The 23,552-nt window shown below is 44.7% G+C and overlaps 1 protein-coding gene across 39 annotated transcripts in view; it reads right to left on the reverse strand.

Moving 5' to 3' along the window:
* Window positions 1–1,075: 1,075 nt before the first annotated feature.
* SYNRG (synergin gamma) overlaps window positions 1,076–23,552 on the reverse strand; it is an 88,087-nt gene continuing 65,610 nt past the window's right edge. For 23 of the 39 annotated variants that reach the window (XM_042255386.2, XM_060395207.1, XM_042255378.2 and 20 more), the window contains 4 exons: window positions 20,331–20,479; window positions 4,896–5,006; window positions 4,500–4,535; window positions 1,076–3,498 (listed from right to left, as the gene is read on the reverse strand). In XM_042255386.2, coding sequence (XP_042111320.1) covers window positions 3,367–3,498; window positions 4,500–4,535; window positions 4,896–5,006; window positions 20,331–20,479 — 428 coding nt within the window. In that variant the 3' untranslated portion in view covers window positions 1,076–3,366. Of the gene's footprint in view, window positions 3,499–4,499; window positions 4,536–4,895; window positions 5,007–20,330; window positions 20,480–23,552 lie in introns of those variants that run through there. The other 16 variants (XM_060395209.1, XM_060395200.1, XM_060395216.1 and 13 more) reach the window with 2 other exon arrangements.

Here is a 23,552-nt window from a genome sequence, read left to right on the forward strand (position 1 = left end):
AGGTAGGTTGTAGCCTGCTTATCCATAGAAAAATTTCCTAGGTTTTGGGTTTGTGTGGCAAGAAGCCCTATATATAATGCCAGTAGCTGAATATTATATAAGTCATATTATTCAGACTTTACCTGGTTTGTGGCAATGGTCTCCCTCTGCGTTCTAATTTTGAAAATTTGCCCACTTAAAAACATGTGCCGTTATTGTCTGCATGGGAAAATTAAAATGAAATTAATAGTTTCTGTGGGAAATCAGAGCAACCCATAAACGCCCTGGCAGCACATGATCAAAAATCAGTCAGAAGATGGAACAATCTGCGGTTGCGGAGGCTGGGCTCCTCCAACATGAAGGCAAACTCTAGGCCTGGTGGTCTCTGGAGAAATACCCCAGACTCACCCTGTGCACAGGAGGACACCTGGTGGCAGAGGCTCTTTGTAATGAAGAGACTTCTGCAGAGATCCTGGCAGACGTCCACGCCGGGGTGGAGCTCAGCGCGCTCCTAAGGCTTAGAGAGTCTAACACCTTTCTCACCTAAATGTCAGAGTTTAGCAGCTGAAAGTCACAAAGGAAGCTGTGTGGCCTCCACGGTGTGGGGGGAATTTTCAGTAGAGATCCATATCATAAAGGCCCTATCATTTTTTCTAAGCTTAGGAACATACTAGTCATTAAAAAGCAATTAGAAGGCACCTGTAAATAAATAAATATGTAGATGCACACCAAATATATTCAGATAATTTAAAATAAGCAACCTCTATGAACTGCTAGCAAGTAGCCATAGAAAAAACAAAGCACAGATAATATCCTGATAGACCCTGTGCTGCTGCGATCTCAAGCATGTCCAGACGAAAACTACACAGTAAGCCATAAAAAATTAAAGGCGAAATACACTGCCAAAACAGAGCTGACTAATTGCCACTCAAGCAGGGGGGTGAAGCAGCTTGCACAATGCATTCTATGGAAGTGAGTAACCCTGGTTACTGTTTCCAAGGACACTGGGCTCTTGGCTAACAGGCATTGAGGTGAAGCTGAATGCAGTGTTGACTCATTTTAATAAACCTGCGTAAAGAAAATCAACGTGACGGAATTCCACAATCCCCAATCTTTATTGGCAGATCGAATAAAGCATTTCCAGTACTAAACAAGATCCTGAAAGTAGTGAACGCTCTGCAGCAAAAGCTTTTCGTTGATGCCTGCTGTATTTGTCCTCTGGCACTTCCCATGAGGTGACTAAACCAACCGTACTTGCTAAGGTCAGCAGTAATTATACTTACGAGTTTTATCTCAGGCGTTCTGCAATACATCTAGAAATGGAAACCTATCTAGTTAACAGGTGAGCATTGTCATCAATATGGACCACAGTGACAGAAGAATAGTGCACACAGCGTTTCTGAAAATGTCTCTGCCGTGGAGATTCTGTGAAACCGGGAGACGTCTCTTGTTGCAAAGGTCGACTTGTGACCGTGGTCCATCACGGAACGTACAAGACCAGTGAGAAGGCTGCACGAAACCCGGGGCACTGCTCAGGCTGAAGTGGAGCCCCGAGGCCCCAGGCAAAGTTCACTAGAAACCGGCCCGTTTGTGACGTCACTAACACCCACTGGCCCTGTGGAGGGCAAAGGTAGCAATCAGAGACACAGCTGTTCTGGTTATTAGCAGCTGGAGATGGTATCATCCGCAACAGATGAGAAAAAACAGATTTATCTCAGCAACCCTTGTCTGCATCCTGGCATGCAGCCAGGTAAAGCAGAAGCCCCAACAGCTCAGGAATGAGAATGTTCTCTACCTTTCGTGGGGAGGGTGGAAGTAAAAGATGTAAGATGTAGCAAAATCGAATTGCCCCAAGTTTTGTCCTGAGGAGGGAAAAATGATCTAGTTAATTACGTAAAGAGACAAAGCCAACTTTTCCAGTTTACAAACGAAAAAACTAAGTCTGTGTCAGAGAGCTTAAGCCACACAGAGTGAAGCACACAAGGTTCAAAATCGCCTCATAGACACGTAATTCACAACAGAAACGAGTGCCCCAGATTGACGTGTTCTTCCCAGGAACAGCACAGTCCTTACTCCTTGACTTTTGCCCCCTGATTTTATGTGTTCGGTTTAAGCAGCAAAGAAAATTCCCTACACCAGAGAGCATGAAGGAGCTCCCTGGCGACCCAGTGGTGTAGACTCTGTGCTTTCACTGCTGAAGACGCAGGTTCAATTCCTGGTAGGGAAGCTATGATCCCACAAGCTACACAGTGAGGCCAAAGGAAAAAAAAACACACAACAGAGGGCATGAGCCTTTTCCTTCTAAAATTCAGTGCTGGTTCTGAGCAATTTCCTGCCATTGCTTCCAAGTCACGTGCCTCTACCACAAATACACACCTTACTCTTCTTGCTGGGCCACGAGCTCCACCATCCAACCCTGAGCAATTTCCAGGTCTCTCACAGAGAAACGCATTGGTCCCTGTGCAGGCGTTCTTGGAAATCTGGACAGAGGCCTTCGCAAAGAGATTTCATCCAGCTGCCTTTCCAAACCTTGTCTGAAGAAAAATACCACGTTCACAGCCTGTGTGTGAAGCAACACGGGGCCTTCAGTGAAGACCCCCACGGGCAACGACATTCATCCAGATACACCAAGATTCAGCGCTCGGTCGAAATGGACGTTCTCCACTGCGAAGTTCCCAGGTGTGCTTTGAAAGTCTTCCTGAAAGCTGCCAGTCTTTGCAATGCGCGAACGGAGTGGAGAACGATTCTGTTGCGACACTAGAGCTGGTAAACCCGCCCGCACCCACCTGCCGCTGTCCAGTGGAGAGAAGCTGACATTTTTCTATAAAATATCCGTTTAATCACAGTGTCCCCCTTTCTAGTCATTTCAGATATTAACACACTACATGTGGCTAAATGCATTCTACTTCACACAACAGTAAGTGCTCCAGATACACAAACACTGGCTCGAAATCCTTCTGACTCCAGTCCTAGAGCAAGAATTTAGTTTTCTTCAAATGTCAATTCTTCACAGTTTCCGTGCTGCAGCAGCAAATTATGCCTTAGATAAAGGCAACTGTGGTCCATATTTTAAAACATCTTAAGAGAACTAGAGGTAAGTTAGCAAACTTCCAGTGTCTCGTGCAGTTTGGGTAGGGCGGTTTGACCTGAAATCCCAAAGACTGGCCGCGGGAACTTGGGGGCAAAGTTCGTCTGTGGGAAGGACTGGGAACTTGCACAGCCGCCCCCCCCCCCTTGAGGCTTCCCTCCTGAAGGGGTGGGGCGGGGTGGGGGGGCGGGTTGCTCCACAGCACTCACATTCTGTTTATTGGTCCCTGTCACCCCAAGGGGTGTGGTGGAAAAAAACAAATCCAGCTGGGTACGTAATAGAGGAGCTGTCAGGAGCTTTCAGAGCAAATCAGGCAGGATCAGGCCGGGCGGTTTTGGTTCGACACAGTTGATCCAGAAGTTGGCACAGCTGGCGTGATACTGGTGTCCCCCGTACGCCAGCTTGAAGCTGTCAGTTTCCGAGTTGAACGCCTGCCAGGAAGAAACAGACACGGAGGGGGAGTGGTCAGGCTCCCTCCACACCCAGGTGCTGACCGGCAGCCGCACGGACCCCGCTCCAGGACACAGAGGCTGAGGCCAGACTGGCGCACACACAAAAGCTGAGCAGGTGGCTACAGGAATTCAAGCGAGAAAAGTTTTGTGCCGCTAATTAAAGGCATAAAAAAATCTTTACTGTTAAACCCAGTTTCAGCAAAAGGAGGTCAAATCTTTCCGAGAAAAGGCACACAGAGGCTGTGGGGGGTTGGCAGGGGTCATGACAGGGGAACGAAAATAGCCAAGGGCTGGGGATCATTTTGATCTCTTTGTGAAGAAGGAAGCCCTTCCCTGAGGCTGGCATTTGACTGTTACATGCCATCCCTGAGGTTTCGGAGGCTCATAAAGTCCTATCATCAGAGGAAACTCAAGATTAAAATGGGTCTAATGCCACTGGGAGCTGAGAGCCGAACTGACATCATTAAAATGTCCAAATAGGTTCAGGGCTTGTAAAAAAGATACCAAACACCTAAGAATGCTTTCCAAATGAATAGTGCTTGCAGGTAAGTTACAGCCAGCCAGGCCTAACCTCAACCACTTCCTGGGGTGTTTTCTAAACGTCTACAAATAAATAAAACTCTAACTTTCCCTCCCCCCAAATCTGTTTCTGTCTGCTAACAGCCAAGTGCTGAAGCTCTCTAACCTCCTCTGTGTCATGATGACCTGATTTTCCAGAAGCTGCCCTTTCTGTTACCCTGTTCCTCCTAGAGGAAAATAACCGCCATACCAGAAGCCAATTCTGAGCCACAAAGCATGCACACAAGACGGAAGTGACCCGCGTGGACACATTAGTGACTGAGTCGGACACTGGGAATGGAAAGGACTCAGCAAAGCATCTGTGATTGAACAGCTCAGGATGACAGTGGAATCATTGAACTTGCCCTCCACATTCAAAATCAAGATGGGAGACACTAAGGTAACAAGTAAGTGGTTCATACTTTTTTAGGATGCTCTTCTGCAGGCTTCTCTTCTTTCTGAAATAATGTTGAAACCATAAGGTCAACAAAATTCCCAGCACAGGGCCTCTGGCCTGCAAACAAGTCCTGACAGGTCGACCCTTCTCCCTGTGCCACCCTGCCTGCAGAGGGGGCTGCAGGCCCAAGGCAAATGAGCCCACTCCACAGAAAGGCAAGCCTGTACCCGTTCCTGCAACAGCTCCCCGCACCCGCCCTGGAAGGAAGCCTCTGTTTCTCTGGTCCCATCTCAGGACTTGATCAGCTCCCCGCCTCTGGTCACAGACCGTGCGGAGAAGTGGGCCAGGTGGGCTCGTGCCCCGGGTCCTGTCAGGGATGAGCTCTGCCTGGTAAGTGGTGTCGGGGGAGGTGGTGACTTACCCGGCTCCTGGAGTCCACGTTCAAGAGGCACACCCCGCAAGCCAGCTCCTGAGCGTTTTTAATCCCAGGCCGGAGCATACAAGAGGAAAAATCCAGTGAATTTTCATCAGGCTGTGATGACAAGACAAACAGGTAAGGAGACAGCAGTTCCCCACGCTGCTTGGCTCAGCTCTCTGATCCCACCTCTCAGTAGGTCCAGCAGCAAATTCAGTGAACACTCTACCACCGCCAGCACGATCATTCCATTTCCCTGGGGATGTCAGGATGCGTGAAAAATGGTCCCTACCCTCAGAGCTCAGTTTAGGGTCGGGGTGAGGTGGGTATCAGGCAACACGTGTGCTGAGAGCCACACCAGCATGTGCGTAAGAACCAAGGGCCAGAGCAAAGCGCGGAGGGGCTGGGGCACTGACCCGACTTAGGGGAAAGGAGCGGGGTGGCAGAGAACGCGTCCCGGAATTTACAGTCATCAGGGCTGAGTCCTGAGGGGGCTTGGCTGGGGGAGGGGTGGGGTAGGATGAGGTGGGGAGGGAAAGGTATTTATGTGGGATAAGCAGCATGGGCAAAAGCCTCTAAGCAGATCCGGCAGGAGGAGAAATCTAGGGGGTGGGAGCCGAGCTTATGGACAGAGGGAGGAGACGAAGCGGGAGCACAAAGGCCTTGAAAGGAATATGAGGGGCTGAGGCTTCATCCTGGAGAGCCTTAAGCGTTGTCACTGGCTGCTGACAGGATGCGGTCTGCACTCTGGACAGCAACGGTGGACAGAAATGGGCACATGGGGAGCTCTTCAGGCCCCAGAATCAACAGGCCTGGAGGACTGGGCACCTGAGAGGATCCACCCTACAGAGACGTGTGAGAGGAGAACGAGTTTGGGGTAGAGACCGGGAGAAGAGCCCGGGCTGGTGCAAGCCAAATGGAAGCTGCCTGCGGGTCAGCGGAGCTCGGACGCTGCATGAGCAGGCAGGTGGACATATGGCTCTGGTGCTCCAGAAAGAGGGAGCTGGACATTACTAGCTAGACAGAGTAAATACTGGGCTGGCCAAAGAGTTCATTAAGAGCTTTTCCATAAAATGTTACAGGAAAACCCAAACGACCTTGTATGCCAACCCAAGATAATAACAGCTAATAAGCCAAGCCCTTACCTATGCTAAGCAGTGCACTAGGCTCTTTATATGCATTATTTTCTTACCAAAAAAAAAGTATGAAATATGGAATGTGTAGACTAAAGATTAAAGCTGTTAATTTCTTAAAAGTTATAATACACATCTATCATATGAAGCTTTTAATTCCTAGGTATTTATCCAAGAGAAATGCAAACACGTTAACAAAAGTCTTGTATGCCAAATGTTCACAGCAGCTCTATTCCTATTAGCCCAAACTGGAAACAGCTTGTATCGATAAACAAGAAAATAGATTTTAAAAGAACACAGCATATTAATACAATGAAATATTACTCAGTGATAAAAGGGGGTCAAACTGATACAACACAGATGAATTTTTACAACACACGATGTAAAAGAAGCTGACCCAAGAGCATGCGCAATGCGTGACTTCATCTAGATTAGGTTCCAGAACAGGCAGATCGAGGATGACGCAAAGTTACAGAAAATAGATGGCTGTTTTGGGAATCAGATCAGAGGACTGGGAAGGGGCAAAAGGGAACTTGAGCGGGTGATGGAAGCTCTCCACGTATTGAGGGGTGTGGGCTACATGGTTGAGTACATTTGTCAAAACTGTTCCGACTACATTTAAGACCGGAGCGTTTCACTGCATGTGAGTTATTCTGCAATTATGAAATAGACTGAATACTAAAGCAAGACAAAAACAGCCAGAGAGACAAAAGCAGCAAAATGAAACACACAACCAGAGTGGGAGAAAACATTTGCAAACAACGTGACTGACAGGGGCTTAACATCCAAAATACATCAGCAGCTCACACAACTCAACAACAAAACCGCCCAGTCAAAAAATGGGCAGAGGACCTAAACAGACACTTCTTTAAACAAGACATACAGATGGCCAGCAGGCACAGGAAAAGATGCTCAGCATCACTAATTATCAGATAAATGCAAATCAAAACTACAGTGAAGTACCGCCTCCCACCAGTCAGACAGGCAATTATTAAAAAGTCTACAAATAACAAATGCTGGAGAGAGGGTGAAGAAAAATGAACCTTCCTGCACTGTTGGTGGGAATATAAATTGCTGGAGCCACTATGTAGAACAGTGTGGCTGTTCCTCAAAAAGCTGAAAAGAGAGTCGCCGTATGACGCAACAATCCCACTCCTGGCCTTATACCCAGACAAGACTGTAATGTGAAGAGACACGCGCACCCCTCTGTTCACAGCGGCACTATCTGGAATAGCCCAGACACGGAGACCGCCCACTGACGGACACACGGGCGCAAAAGGCGCGGCACACACGCACAAGGGGATAAAACAGAGCCGTGACAGGGGACAGAATAATGCCCACTGCAGCAACACAGACGGACCTCGAGATTATTACCCCAGGTGAAGTCGGAAAAAGCAAATCCCACGTGATACCACTTACACGTGGAATCTGAAATATGACACAGATGGGCCTGTCAACGAACAGAAACACAGACAGAACAGTCTGGTGGCCAGGAGGGTGGGGACCGAGGGAGGGACACAGCGGGGGTTGAGGTCAGTAGATATAAGCTTTTATATACAGAACGGAGAACCAACAGGGTCCCACTGTACAGCCCAGAGAACTATGTTCAGTGTCTGACGATGCACCATAATGGAAAAGAATATTAAAAAAAGAATGTATATATGTAAGTGAGCCACTTTTCTGTACAGCAGAAATCAGTATATTATAAATCAATTATACTTCAATATAAAAAATCTAATCAAGAAAATAAGATTTTGGATTCTTATTGGGTAGAAGTTAGGTATACCTGAACTAATTTATATTTCTTATGTATGCCCTAGAACAGAGTTTCTTAAATTTGGCACCATTGACATTTTAAGCTGGTAAAATCTTTGCTGTGGGGCCCTGTCCTCTGCATGCAGGATGTTTAGCAGGATCCCTGGCTAATTTGGGGACAAAACTGCTCCCTTCCTGGCTCAATTAAGAACTGACTTTCCAAAGAGGAAGACTTATGCATGCATGCATGTAAATATATACATACACACAAACCCACACAGGCACGTGAGCTTATTATAAGCTTCACTGATACGAAGAATGTGTAGCACATATTTTACAAATAATAAAACATACCATCCTTTTCTTGTAAATTTCACATAGTATCTTTTTTTTTTAACTGCACTGCACAGCATGTGGGATCTTAGTTGCCCTGACAGTGAAAGTGTAGAGTCTTAACTCCTGGACTGCCAGGGAAGTTCTTCCCCCGCCCACCCGCCCCCATAGTATCTTATTCTCACAAATGCTTTCTTGGATTTTTGCCCAACTCTTCGATCAACAGTCAACCTCTGCTTGCTCTCCTGAAAGAGTGTTGCTTCTGATGTGAATGCTGATGTCTAATGTGAAGGACAAGGGCTAGCGTGTCACCACTCAGACATACTTTGGAACTTCATTTGTCTATCAAATACGTGAGTGACTTCTTTGCTGAATCAGATAATAGTTTTTGAATACTGCAGAATCTTTACCCAACTTTTGGTTCTACTCACAACAGAAGGGCTACACAAAGAGCATACTTTTAAGTTTAACCTATATTAATATTTCCTCTGTGTCCCTTTAAATCTAGAAAATCAACAAGTCAAGCCCCAGTGTGAAGCATCTGTGGATTTCCATGGGAAAAGGTGGCCAACTTCCTGGTCGGTGCAAGACTATCCCCGTTTTATGGACTTCCTGGTGGTCCAGTGGATAAGAATCCACCTGCCAATGCGGGGGACATGGATTCGACTCCTGGTCTGGGAAGATCCCACGTGCCAGAAGGCAAGCAGGCGCGTGTGCCACAACTACTGAGGCCTGCACCCCACGGAGCCCGTGCTCTGCGACAAGAGCAGCCACCGGGACGAGAGAGAGTAGCCCCCACTCGCTGCAACTAGGGAAGCCTGTGAGCAGCAGTGAAGACCCAGCACAGCCGAAAATAAGTGAGTAACTTTAAATGAATGACTGTTTCCATCTTAGCTCTGAGGAAACCCCTTGGTCCTGAGCTAACCAGGACAGCTGACTGTCCTTGCATAGATAGGAATAATCTCAAACGCTAAGGAACATGCTTCGGCACATGGGAAAGGAAATGAAGATGGGAGTCCACAGGAACACAGTAAAAGGGCCACTGTCCCGTCTGGAAAACCAGAAACAAGAACAGAACAAATCAAGAGCGAGAAAGGTCTTAAGTTGCCAAGATGGGCTCAGAAAAATGTCTGAGTTTAAGACTGCCTCGGCTCTGCAGTGTGACGCTTGATAACACAATCCAGAGTGATCACGCCAAGGGGTGGCTTCAGTGAAACAGAAACAAGGGCTTGTAGTCCAGAGTGTGACGGATCTGGGAGCCTGGCGAGTTGGCTTTGGTTCTTCTTCAAGAATGCTGAGATGACCAGGATAACGGCAAATTTGATGATAAAATAACGGCTACATGTTCCATAGTTACTTTAGGCTGAACCACTGAGGAGTCACCATACTGTCTTTGTATTTGCATAACTATATTATTTTTTCCCAGGGGGAAAAAAAAGGGGGCTTCTCTCTCCAGGAAAATGTGTAGATTATATATAATAGTTCCTCATCCCTTTTGAATCTGAAATGATAAACCATGTGCCAGGTTCCACAAATATCTCAAACTAACCTGAGCTAAATCCATTCAGATCACACGTAGGGAAGGAAGTATGATAGACGGTTCTCAGAGAAGAGAAGGGGAGGCGGAAGATTCAACTGTATGAACCTTCTCCACCAAGTCGGAGGATAACTCTTTTTCTTCCTTACTGTGATCATGACCTATTTGGTCAAACCGAGAAACAGGTGGCACCGTCACTTGCTTGTCATCCAATTCTGTCCTTTGTAAAATGGCAACAATTTCACATGCCCTCCCTCCCTCCTCCAACTGGTGTTAGGGTCCTCACAGATACATAACAAGGGCACTGGAAAGGATCAAATACTCGAAATGATTATCACAATTATCCACTTTGATAATAAAATCTAACATGCTCTTTGAACTGGTGAAAAACATAGTAGCATGTCTGTAATCTACATTATAGACATTCATCATGTTATTGAAGAAGGCCTGTTTGAGAAATAATTAGAACCCAAGGAAACTAAATCCTAAAGAAAAAAAGAAAGTTAATAAAAGCCCTTTAATATATGTTTACCAAAGGAATAAAAGAAGCAAACGAAAAGGTCATATTGTAAATTCCAGTGGAAAATCATAAGGCTCTGCATAAATTACTCTGCAGTCAAATTAATCTTTCAAATGACAAGATCACCCTTCATAAACACACATCTATTAGCAAGGGCATTACTGTAGCCACAGTAACAGTGCGACGCCAATCAAAGGGCCCTAGCTCTAGAAGGAGGCACGCCCTCTACAGGCCACCTTAAACCGCGTGTCACCTAGTTTAGCTGGCAAGTGTGTCACGTATTTAGCGAAGGTTAAAAACCAGCGATCTGATACTTGGCCTGTATACACTGACAAGTCCCAGAGGCAGGCCGGGATATATCGATATAATCCTGAATCTTTAGCCAGTAATAAACTGCTGAAACGGTATCCCAGAGCAGGCGATGGCACCCCACTCCAGTACTCTTGCCTGGAAAATCCCATGGACGGAGGAGCCTGGTGGGCTGCAGTCCATGGGGTCGCTGTGAGTCAGGCACGACTGAGCGACTTCACTTTCACTTTTCACTTTCATGCATTGGAGAAGGAAATGGCAACCCACTCCAGTGTTCTTGCCTGGAGAATCCCAGGGACGGGGAAGCCTGGTGGGCTGCTGTCTATGGGGTTGCACAGAGTCGGACACGACTGAAGCGACCTAGCAGCAGCAGCAAAATGGTGTCCAAGAAAATCACTATTAAGGAAGAAGAGTTTGGTAGCAATTAGCATTCCTTACTGATAGCCTTATTCTCCTTCTCTGTCCCTCTGCATTAGACACGGCCGGGTGACTTGTCATGGTGTTAAGAGACTGAGGATAAGTAATACACTCACTTTTGGAAGGAAGTCTTTAAGGCCAATGTGTTATTTGCCATGTTCCCTTGATCCTCTCCTGGCGACCAACTATTTTGTTCCACTCGGTGAAGCTCTATCAACCCAGATGCTGGAGTAAGGAGGGCATGGCATAGAGCCCCTCCAACTTGAGATGGACATGGAACAGGAGCTGGGAATTAAGCTCTGTTGTTTCACACTGCCAAAGAGGGTGGTGGTGGTGTTTGTTACCATCAAACTTAATTTGACTGAAATAAAATTTATTCTCTTAGAGTTCTGGAGGTCAGAAGTCTAAAGTGAGTTGGCAACACTGCTTTTCTTATGGGAATTCTAGGGGAGAACACACATCTTCATCTTTTCTAGTGTCTAGAGACTGCCTGCACACTCTGTGGATCACAGTTCCATCTCCAAAGCCAAGAGGGCAGCATCCGCTAGTCTCTCTCTCTTTTGATTGTCACGCTGCTTTGAAGCCATGAAATTAAAAAGATGCCTATTATTGGAAGAAAAGCTATGACAAGCCTAGACAGCATATTAAAATGCAGAGACATCCCTTTGCCAATAAGGTCCATATAGTCAAAGCAAGGTTTTTCCAGTGGTCACGTATGGATGTGAGAGTTGGATCATAAAGAAGGCTGAGTACCAAAGAATTGATGTTTTCAAACTGTGGTGTTGGAGAAGATTCTTGAGAGTCCCTTGGACAGCAAGGAGAACAAACAAGTCAATCCTAAAGAAAATCAACCCTGAATATTCACTGGAAGGACTGATGCTGAAGCTCCAATACTTTGGCCACCTAATGCGAAGAGCTGACTCGTTGGAAAAGACCCTGATGCTGGGAGAGACTGAAAGCAGGGGACCACCAGGGAAGTCCTCTTGCCTTCCTCTTATAAGGATCCTTGTCACGCCTCTGGGCCTGCCAAGATGATCTGTGCTACGTTTCCCATTCAAAGACCCTTAATGTAATCACATCTGCAAAGTCCCTTCCACCACCTAAGGTAGATCATTCACAGGTTCCAGGGCTTAGAACATGAACCTCCTGGGGGTGGGGAGGCGTTATCCTGTCTACCATATCTACCTTCAGTCAAATAAAGATAGTCGTGTGGAGACAATGAATATTCTGTCTCTAAAATACTATGCAGGTTGGGCCAGATGATAAAAATGCTATCGTTATTTAAAAAAACAAACCGTTCGCCTGACATGCCACAGCAACAGGAAGTACTCTGAAATTCACGGCTTATTTCACATTGAAAGGAAGCAGTGAAGAATTCTATTAGACTGAGGGTAATAGTGGAATCAGAGAGCCTGGGTGCTTTTCAGTTGACTAGAGGTCAGAAGAGTAACAGTCCTGTCTCTTCTCATAGATTCCATATGGCAAAGGAGATCAGTTCTGTTTTCCAGGACTGAAGTCTTGGTTACAAACCTACTGAACTTCAATCCACAACCATGAGATAAAACCTCAACATAATAATTCACTCATCAGACTTCCCTGGTGGCACAGTGGATAGGAATCCGCCTGCCAACGCAGGGGACATGCGTTCGATCCCTGATCCAGGAAGACTGCACGTGCTGCAGAGCAAATAAGCCCATGTGTCACAACTACCGAGCTACGTGCTGCGGCTCCTGAAGCCCGAGCGTGTCAGAGCCCGTGCTCTGCAACAAGAGAAGGGTGGGCTTCCCTGCCAGCACACTCGGAAGCCCCCGCACCACAGCTAGAGCGCAGCCCCTGCTCTCAGCAGCTAGAGCAAAGCCCTCGTGCAGCAACAAAGACCCACAGCAACAACAAAAAAAAAGCACTCACCTCTCTGAAATAGAGGATTTTTCTCTCTTGAGAAAAAAGTTTCTTCACTCAGTGCTCAGAAGAGGTACGCTTTTGCCACAAGAGGGAGTTTTAGTCCATGGATTAAGGGAGCATTAAACAGAGGGCCATGTAAAACTCTGCCGCCAGTGTAACTTCCAGCTTAAAGAAATGGTAAGGAGCCGCAATTTGGAAGTTAAGACGTGCTCTGCTTCCCTTAGCCCAAGCGTCACTGCTGCACCCAGAACTTTCTCACTTGGCAAAAGAAGTGCAGTCTCCTTTTGATGCAGAGTCCCATAGAGTCTTTGTGGGAAGAAACGAGTCATTTTTTAATACTTTGCAAGCTGGGACTAACACAGTAGGAAAAGTGGTTTTAGGCAATGATTTACATTCAAATCCCAGGTTTGTGAGTTTCAGGCAAATTTCATCTTTTCTGAGCTCCAACTTCTGCACTTGTAAAACTGGGGATTATGCTGACCTTATGGGATGTTACCAGGACTGAATGAGAAGGAATACAGCACAAGGTCCAGCAGGTTCTCGTGCAAAAGAAACAGTCACTATTGTATCAGTGTTACTGGAACCAAAGAGCCTGGCTGTGGTGATTTAGTTCATTCAGTACAGCACAGAGCACGGGGACCTCCAGGGATGCCCCTCAGGTAAGGTTTAAGGACCGAAGGCCCACCAGTTAGCAAGAGCACATGACATGGTATAATCAGGAGAAATATGAGTAGGGAATGATTATTTTTCACAGCTAACCTAGCAAGGAAATCCAACCAGTCCATTCTAAAGGAGATCAGTCCTGAGTGTTCTTTAGGAGAAATGATGCTAAAGCTGAAACTCCAGTACTCTGGCCACCTCATGCGAAGAGTTGACTCATTGGAAAAGACTCTGATGCTGGGAGGGATTGGGGGCAGGAGGAGAAGGGGACGACCAAGGATGAGATGGCTGGATGGCATCACTGACTCGATGGACGTGAGTTTGAGTGAACTCTGGGAGTTGGTGATGGACAGGGAGGCCTGGCGTGGGGTCGCAAAGAGTCGGACACGACTGAGCGGCTGAACTGAACTGAACCTAGTGAAAAGAGCAGTTATAGCTGGAAGAGCATGGGTGACTGTGGAAGTGGACACTCAGCGGCAGCCACAATGCGCACTGTGCTCCTGTGCTGTCCAGCGGCAGACGTCTATCCTTCTGGGGCCTAAACAAAGGTCACGTAAAGTCACTCACGCATCCAGATCCAGACACGGATGCTGGAAACGGCTGTTCCCAGTGGGAGTCTGAAGGGGAGGCATGAATGCCTGGCCAGTCTTCCCCTTCACTTCCTCTTTTGCCATGTGAGCGATTTAGAGCCTCTGTAAGTGAGGGGGCAACACTCCCAGGCTAGGCGGGTGACTAATTCACAGAATCACAAAACCAAATTCTAAGGCTCCTTTAAAAAGGTCTGGGCAAAACTAATCCTTCATGTAAAAACTCAGAACATGGCTTATCTCTGAGTGGGGTGAAGTCAACAAAGGAGCGTAAGGAAAGCGTCTGGGAAGATGGGCTATCTTGGATCTCGACCAGGCCTGGGCTATGTGTGGCATGCATCTGTCAAGACCACCGAGCAGTATAACTAAGATTTTTGCATTTTACTAAGTATATATTTTATTAAAAAAGGAAAAAAGAAAAAAATTAAAGAAAGCCAGGAGGGGCAATCGGGATCTCGAAAGCAAGCCTTTCTCATGAGCAAGATGTACAAGGACGAAACTGGCTTCCACCTCACCCCAACAGCAGCTCCCTGAGAGCTGTAATCAAGGCTAAGATTCTCCCCAAATATCCTTTGCTCCAAACGGAAAAGGGCTAATAGATAATGAACCTGCTTAACACACTTGGTCTTCTGTGATATCTTTTCTTTAGAGTTCACAGCTAAAAAAAAAAGTTCTGTCATCGCAGCCACCTTTTTCTAACAGTATCAGAAGAGATAGATTTGTATAGCAGTCTAGTTTTCAGTGTTAATTACAATAAGAAACCAACTGCCATCAAAACAAAGAACCTTAAAATCTAAGTGGCAATGGGGACTCCTTTAAGCTCCTCTACAGTCCTGAGACATTAACTGGGGAAAAAGTATACAGAAAATAACTTGACTGTTTAGATCAAGCCACTGCCAAGACAGACTTCTGGTGTTTCATCTCTTTAACCCCGAAGCTAAGGAACAACCCATCTTCCTCAAGAAGGCTTTTGCCTTCTGCTTTCACCCATCCCATCTGCCCATTCAAGGAGGCAACAGAGTACTGCGGTTGAAAAAGCAGACTTAGGACTCTTTCACACTGAGCCCAGGTCTCACCGATATCTCTGCTTCAGTTTCTTCATTTAATCAGGGGAGAATATTATTATCTACCCACGAGACTGCTGTATTCATTATATCCATGTAGAAAGTCATGAATAGGGTCTGGCACACAGTAAGCACTCAGTAAACGTTGGCTAATGATGCTGACGATGTTTAGGCTTAATGTGGTCCATAGGAGTAGAGAGTTAGGAGCAGAAGACGGGTGACTTAGGAGACACCCAGACCCGCACATTCCTAATGTGTGGCTGTAGATATCTTGCTGCTAAATAAACATGGAACAAATGGGTGTTGAGGTGAGACCTTTGTGAGACTGAATACAGAGGCTCTGATGAACTCTGATGCCAACAGTGCAAAGGGGACACACTGGATTTTATGACATTCCTCTCCATCTCACAGCCTCACAGGCACCCACGTGCATCACCAGCCAATCAACTTCATTTGTGACTGGAGTTTGGAAATACTTTTTTAAAACGCCAGGGGTGGGACTTCCTGGTGGTCCAAGGGCTAAGACTTTGAGCTACTAATTCAGGGGGCCTGGGTTTGATCCCTGGTCAGGAAACTAGATCTGGCATGCCGCAACAAAGATCAAAGATTCCGGGTGCCACAACTACAACCCAGCACCGCCAAATAGAACAAACAAAAGCCGCCAGGGTTTAGGACCCACACACAACCCTGTGACCATTCTGGCATATCCCCTTCCAGCACTGTAATAACAGTTCTGTGTCATTTCAAACTGTGTGCTCCTTTAAAAAATGGCTATGTAACATCCTACTATGAAGATTCATGCAATTAAATTCTCCAGATTTGGACTTTTAGGTTGTTTTCAACTTTTCAGTTTTACAAAGAACAACTTGTGCATTTGCGCTGCTTCCTTTTATGAGTTTATATGTAGAACCCTCTGCCTTAGGGAGTTCTCCAAAAAGTGGAATTACGTAATCAGCTGCTCTGGAGGTCTGTAAATCTTTTCATTCATTGTTTACTGGGTAGTGACATGGTGCCTGGCACGGTGCTCAGAGCAGACAGACGACGGACGTGTGGGTCCTGGTCCTTGTCCTCAATGAGTTCCCAGGTGGCAGGGAAAGCGTGCTGGGTGGCACCAATTTCTTAATGAATTAATTCCCAATAAATTCCCTAAGAAGCAGTCCAATTTTACCACATCAACATGCTAAAGGTTTAAATAAATAAACCAAATCCCAAACTGGGTTTACTAGGTGGTTAAAAAAAAAACCACCTTGTTTTAACTTGAATTATTGTTTACTGATTAGCTCTGCCTCCTCTTTTATGAATCACTTCATGTTTTTGCTCTGACTTTACTGGAAGCTGGTGTATTTTGCACTGATTTATGTGTTTTCTTTACCGAACAAAGACTTGAGGCCACTGTCAGTAAGAACTGCCACACTTTTTTTTTCTCCTTTACCATTTCATCTATTTTGCTCCCCACTTGAAATAACTTTCACTTACTGGGGCTATGCCATTTGATCTACAAGGGAAGATTTTCCTAAGAGACTACTCAATGAACCCTGTTGCTTTCTTTACTGAAAAGGTTATTTTTGAAGATAATGTAGATGATGTTAGTTTCCTCTCTACGAGAACCCACAAGAGAAGTTTCTTTCAGATATGAGTACCAGGAATAGTTATGCTTCCTGAGTAGAGGGTTTATTTTTCTGTTATGAACACAGTGTATCATGGAACTGATCACGTCTTCTTTACATCAGTGCCTGGAAGGGTCAACGGTACAGCTCACCACTAGCAAATGCCAACACTTTAAAAGCACACATTTTTGCACACAACTTCATTCCTGGCTTTAACATTTCCTGCCTTCGTTTTCCCTATCCATTTATTAGAAAAATTTAAACCAGTTATTAAAATAATGAGGTATAAAAATGCTTATCTTGTTTGAAAATAAAGGTAAGGTTCAAAAAGTATAAAAGAAAAGATACAAAGTCCCACGAATCGTTACGTTAGAACACAAAGAGATAAAGGACATATACTATATGATATCACTTACATATGGAATCTAAAAAATATGAATGACGATATATACAACACAGACCCAAAGACGCAGGAAACAAACTTATGGTTACCAGAGGAAAGGGGGGGGGGGGATGGACAAATTAGAGGAGCATGAAACTAACAGATGCAAACCACTGATTCTACATAAAACAGTTAAGTAACAAGGATTTACTGAACAGCACGGGGAAGTATACCCAGTGTCGCGTGACAACCTGAAGTGGAATATAATGTGTAAAAGAACCAAGAACAAAACGAATCACTACGCTGTCTACCTGGAACTAACACGCTACTGTAAAATGAGCTATATTTTTCTTTTCTTTTCTGGCTGAACTGTGCATTCGGGATCTTGGCTCCCTGACAAGGGACTGAACCCACGTCCGCTGCACTGAAGTGCAAAGTCAGCCACTGGACCACCAGGGAAGCCCCCGATCAACTGTATTTCAGTTAAACAAACAGAAGACAAGGACACAGTCCTGACCTTAAGGGGCTGAGAAGCTAGTGGGCAAGAAATAAGAAGACACAACTAACAAGAAGCGTGGAAGTGCCTCCCTGACCAGAACATGCTATGGACACACACAGGAAGGGGGCACCTCATGCAGACTGAGGGCCTCTTGGGATGATTTCTGGGGAAAATGACGCAGAGTCCAGAGGGAAAAGCGATCAAGCAGAGAAAGACAGGCCATGGCAGCCCGAGTGAGGGAAAAGACCTCACACGCTGAGCTAAGGAGTTTAAACTTGACCCTGAAGACCATGGAGAGTCACTGCAGGATTTCAAATGGGATATAAATGCCACAATCAGGTCAGCATTTTAGAAAGACCCGTCTGATAGTGGTGTGTAGAACACATTGAGTGTGGATAAAAAAAATGAACCAGTAACTGCAGCTATGCAGTCAGAAGTGGTAAGGGCCTGAATGATTTACCACATTAAAAAAAAAGAGGCTTCCATTTTTATTATGTTTTATTCCTATCATTAATATATGAGAATGTGGTGAAGTTTTGCCAAACTCATTAAATTTAACCTCTCGAATTCAGTTTTCTGGAGGCATTTCTTATCATCAAATAAACAATTCTATCTCTTCTTTTCAAATATGCATACTTCAATTCTTATTGTATTGGCCACAATAGTCTTTTTAAAAAATAGTTATCCAAACAGTATGATTTTAAGTTATAAATCGAAAAATGGTCCAAGGGAATAATAAAAGAGATTTCGGAAATGATTCAAATGCTTTCGGAACTTAATATTACAAACCAGAAGCAACGTAACAATGGCGAGGACCTGCGGCTGATGACAGGCAGGTTGCTGAGCGACATGGGGTCCTCCCGCCCAGCAGCATGGCACAAAGAGAGCTGGCTGCTCTTAGAAATGGGGCGCCTGGCTCAGTGTGGGGAAAGAAGGAAAGAAAATGGAACTGCGCATTTATTCCAGCTGTGGAAGGAAGATAAATTTGACTATTGTGAAAAAAGGATATTATCTGAGACAAACTGAATTAGCATGAATATATAAAAATAAAATAGCTTTGCCCAGCGAAATATTAAAGAAAAAAAAGGTGGAAGAAACAGAAGAGGCAAAAATTAACTGATATCATCTTATGCACATATGTGTGTGTGAATAAATCTATTACAAATATGAAATGATATGGTCAATAACAGTATTTCATTGAATATATGGCCAAACAGTCAAAAGAGAGAGAGATGATCAGCTTACACACAAAGGAAATAAAAATAGTAAATTATCATTTGAGACACTAGACAGTCCCTCGGGAAATGAAAGAAATTTAAAAAACACTTTCAGGGAATTGCTTACACGCTTTTTAAATTAAGAAATTGACAAAGCTAGAATACAATGTAAGGAAATGTATACTTTCGTGCACTGCTGTCAACTAGCCTCTAAGCTACTTGGAAATCCATGTAACGCATGGAACAACAGCTAGATGCAGGCATGCATGGACATGTGCAACCATGCACTCTGATTTCTTAGGTCCACTTGCAGAAGCTGTACCAGCAAAAGGGGAAACAGTCATCTGTTTCATGATATTCAGAGTAAAACTATTCGTAACGGGAAAAAATGAAAATAATTCAAGACCCAAAGAAAGTAAAATGGCGCAATGAGCCACAGGATAGCAACAAGATGCATCATATGGTCTTCGGTCTGTTTTACTTAGGTCTGAAAACATTTTTTTTGCAGTATAGTTGATGTAGAATATTAGTTTCATCTATATAGCAGTGATTCACAATTTTAAAAGGTTATATTCATTTATAGCTACTATAAAATACTGCCTATGTTCCCTATGCTGTACCATATACCCTAGTAGCTTATTCGTTTCCTGCACAGTGGTTTGTACCTATCAATCCGCTGCTCCTACGCTGCCCCTCCCTGCTTCCCTCCCCTCGCTGGTAACCACTAGTTTGTTCTCTATCTGTGCGTCTGCCTCTTTTCTGTGATATTCATTAGTTTGTTGTATTTTTTTTTTTTTGGATTCCACATATAAGTGACATTATTCTATCTCGGTCTTTCTCTGACTTCTTTCACTCAGCTAATGCCCCTTCAGTCCACCCACATTGCTGCAGATGGTTAAATTCCACTCTTTTTTCATGGCCAAGTAGTATTCCATCTTCTTTATCCATTCATCTGTTGATGGACACTTAGGTTGTTTCCATGCCTTAGCTGCTGTAAATAGTGCTGGTATGAACATTCAGGTGCACGTATCTTTTTAAATTAATATTAACATTTTTTTTTAAAAGGACACTAATGGGTTGGGAAGATCCCCTGGAGAAGGAAATGGCAATGCACTCCAGTACTCTTGCCTGGAAAATCCCATGGACTGAGAAGCCTGGTAGGCTACAGCCCATGGGGTCGCAAAGAGTCAGACACGACTGAGCGACTTCACTATCACTTTCACTGGGGGGAAAAACTAGAATTGTAAAGGCAGAAACTCAAATCAATGCTCTGCAAAACAGTGACTTAAGGATATAGATAGAGAATGTTTTCCTACACTCTCATTTAGGTACAATGGGCCTGGCAACCAACCTGCTGCTATTCAACTAACAGCACAAATGTTATTAGTATCTCCTTCTTTTATAACATAACTGGCTACAGTAAGGCCCTTCATCCTCCAATCAAAGGAACACAGAGTAAGCTTTATGCCTTAGGTTTTTTTTCAAGGAAAGCAACTGCTGAATTGTCTCGTGCGCTTACCGTGAGTGTGGCAAGTGACATGAAGCCAATTAGGTTATTCCATACTTTATCGATGTCCTTTAGCAACTGCTGGAGTTTCTCACTGCACACCGCAGTGGCTTTTATCCCCAGCTCCACACGTTTCGTTACCCTGTACACCTCAACAACACCTGACAGGGTGAGAGAGGAAAGAGTTAGGTGCTGGAAGTGAAGAGAAAGAGATCAACAAGACACAGCAGCCTTACTGCTGGCTGACATCCTAGGTGAAACAGGGACTGCATCTGGACAGATGTGAACTTAATATTCCTTGGGATCAATCAACATTTTGTTTGGCCTGCAAACCCCAGCATGTGGGATCTTAGTTCCTCGACCAGGGATTGAACCTGCACCCCTGCACTGGAAGCATGGAGTCTTTTTATTTATTTATTTATTAAATTTATTTAATTGGAGGCTAATTACTTTACAATATGGTAGTGGTTTTTGCCATACGTTGACATGAATCAGCCATGGGTGTACATGTGTCCTCGATTCTGAACCCCCCTCCCACCTCCCTCCCCATCCCATTCCTCAGGGTCATCCCAGTGCACCAGCCCTAAGCACCCTGTCTCATGCATTGAACCTGGACTGGCGATCTGTTTCACATATGATAATATACATGTTTCAATGCTATTCTCTCAAATCATCCCACCCTCACCTTCTCCCACAGAGTCCAAAAGTCTGTTCTTTACACGTGTGTTTCTTTTGCTGTCTCACATATAGGATCATCATTACCATCTTTCTAAATTCCATATATATGCATTAATATACAGTATTGCTGTTTTTCTTTCTGACTTACTCCACTCTGTATAATAAGCTCCAGTTTCATCCACCTCATTAGAACTGATTCAAATGCATTCTTTTTAATAGCTGAATATTCCATTGTGTATATGTACCACAGCTTTCTTATGCATTCATCTGCCGATGGACATCTAGGTTGGGAAGTGTGAAGTCTTAACCACTGGATCCCCAGGGAAGCCCGGGAGCCATCCGCTGTTAACACTGCAGTATAAACTCCCCGGTAAGAGTGCAGACTCTAGAGCTATACCACCTGGATTCAAGTCCAAGCTCTGCCACTTACTAGCTGTGTAACCTCAGGCAGGTAGCAAACCTCTCTGTACTTCAGTTTCCTCAAACGTAACCCTGGGATAATAGTACCTTCTCAAAGGATGGTTGAAGACATTAAACTGGTTAAAACTGTTGGCTTAGAACAGCAGACATTAACCAAATATTCGCTTTTTTTTTTTCTGCCGTCTTTATGAGTCCCTCTGTTTGGTATACTCACTGAAAATGGGAACACTAACAGTTTAAAAGACCCGCAATGTCGGGATCGCTGTAACGCACAGGAACAGCCTGCTCTACTGCACTTCCCTCTGTGTGGTTTCCAGATACAAATATATGGATTTTTTTTACAAATTGAAAAGTCTGTGGTAACTGTGCATCAAGCGGGTCTATAAGCACCATTTTCCTGCCAGCATCTGTTCACGCTGCTTCTCTGTCACAGTTGGGTAATTCTCACAGTAGTTCAAACATTCCCATTATCGTCATCCTCGCTATGGTGATCTGTGGTCTATGATGCTACTGCTGTAGTTGTCTGGGGGCACCAGGAACCACGCAGCATGTGTCTGGCTGTTCCACTGACCTGTTCCACCCACCCATCTCCTCCTCAGGCCTCCCTAGTCCCTGAGACACAACAATATTGAAATTTGGTCAGTTAACAACAGAACGACAGCCTCTAAGTGTTCAAGGCAAAGAGGAATCATCCAAAAACTAGAAATGATTAAGCTTAGTGAGGAAGGCATGTAGAAAGACAAGACAGGCCAGAAGCTAGGTCTCTTGTGCCAGCTAACCAACTTTCGAAACAAGGGAAAAGTTCTTGAAAGAAATCAAAAGGGCTACTCTAGGGAACACACGAATGATAAGAAAGCCAAACAGTCTTCTATTGCTGATACACAGAAAGTCTGAGTGCTCTGGAGAGATGATTGCACCGGCCACAGCACTCCCTCATCCTGAGCAAGGCCCTGACTCTCTCCAGTTCTATGGGGGCTGAGACGTAAGGAACCTGCAGGAGGAAAGCCTGAGGCCAGCAGAAGTCGCTCATGAAGGGTAAAGAAAGAAGCCATCTCCGTGACATCTCTCTAGCATCAAGGGGCAAGCTGAAGCAGCAAGTGTTGATGCAGAAGCTGCAGCAAGTTACCCAGAAGATACAGCTCAGATAATTAACGAAGGTGGCTACGCTAACCAACAGATTTTCAATGTAGACGAAACCGCTTTCTTATTGGAAGAAGATGCTGTCCAGGAACTTTCATAGCTAGAGAGGAGAAGTCAATGCCTGCCTTCAAAGCTTTCAGTGGCAGGCTGGCTTTCTTGTTAGGAGCTAATGCAGCTGGGGACTTTAAGCTGAAGCCAATACTCGCTTACTATTTCAGAAATCCAAGGGCCCTGAAGAATTATGCTACATCTACTTTGCCTGTGCTCTCTCTGTCAGTGGAACAACAAAGCCTGGATGATAACACATCTGTTCACAACATGGTTTATAGAATATTTTAAGCTCACTGTTGAGGCCTACTGCTCAGAAAAAAAAAAAAGATTAAAATATGACTGCTCAGTGACAACGCATCTGGTCACCTAAGACCTCTGATAAAGATATACAACAAGATTAATGTTTTCATGCCTGCTAATAACAGAACATCCATTGTGCAGCCCATGGGTCAAGTAATAATTTCGATTTTCAAGTCTTAGTCTTTAGGAAATATATTTTAAGGGGCTATAGCTGCCGCAGATGGTAATTCCTCTGGTAGACCTGGGGGAAGTAAATTGCAAACCTCCTGGAAAGGATTCACCATTCTAGATGTCATTAAGAACATCTAGGATTCATAGGAAGAGGTCACAATATCAACAAGAGGAATTTGGAAGAAGTTGATTCCAACCCTCATGGTTGACTTTGAGGGGTTCAAGACTTCAGTGGAGGAAGTAACCATAGACACGATGGGAATAGCAAGGGAATTAGAAGTGGAAGTAGACCCTTAAGATGTGACTAATTTGCTACAATCTCATGATAAATCTTTAACAATGAGCAAAGAAACTGGTTTCTTGGGGTGGAATCCACTCCTGGTGATGACTGTTAAAATGACAGCAAAGAACTTAGAATATTACATAAACTTAGCTGATAAAGCAGCGCAGATTTCAAGAAGATTGACACCAATT

The sequence above is a fragment of the Ovis aries genome, chromosome 11 (genome assembly GCF_016772045.2).
Source record: "Ovis aries strain OAR_USU_Benz2616 breed Rambouillet chromosome 11, ARS-UI_Ramb_v3.0, whole genome shotgun sequence".
NCBI classification, from domain to species: domain Eukaryota; kingdom Metazoa; phylum Chordata; class Mammalia; order Artiodactyla; family Bovidae; genus Ovis; species Ovis aries.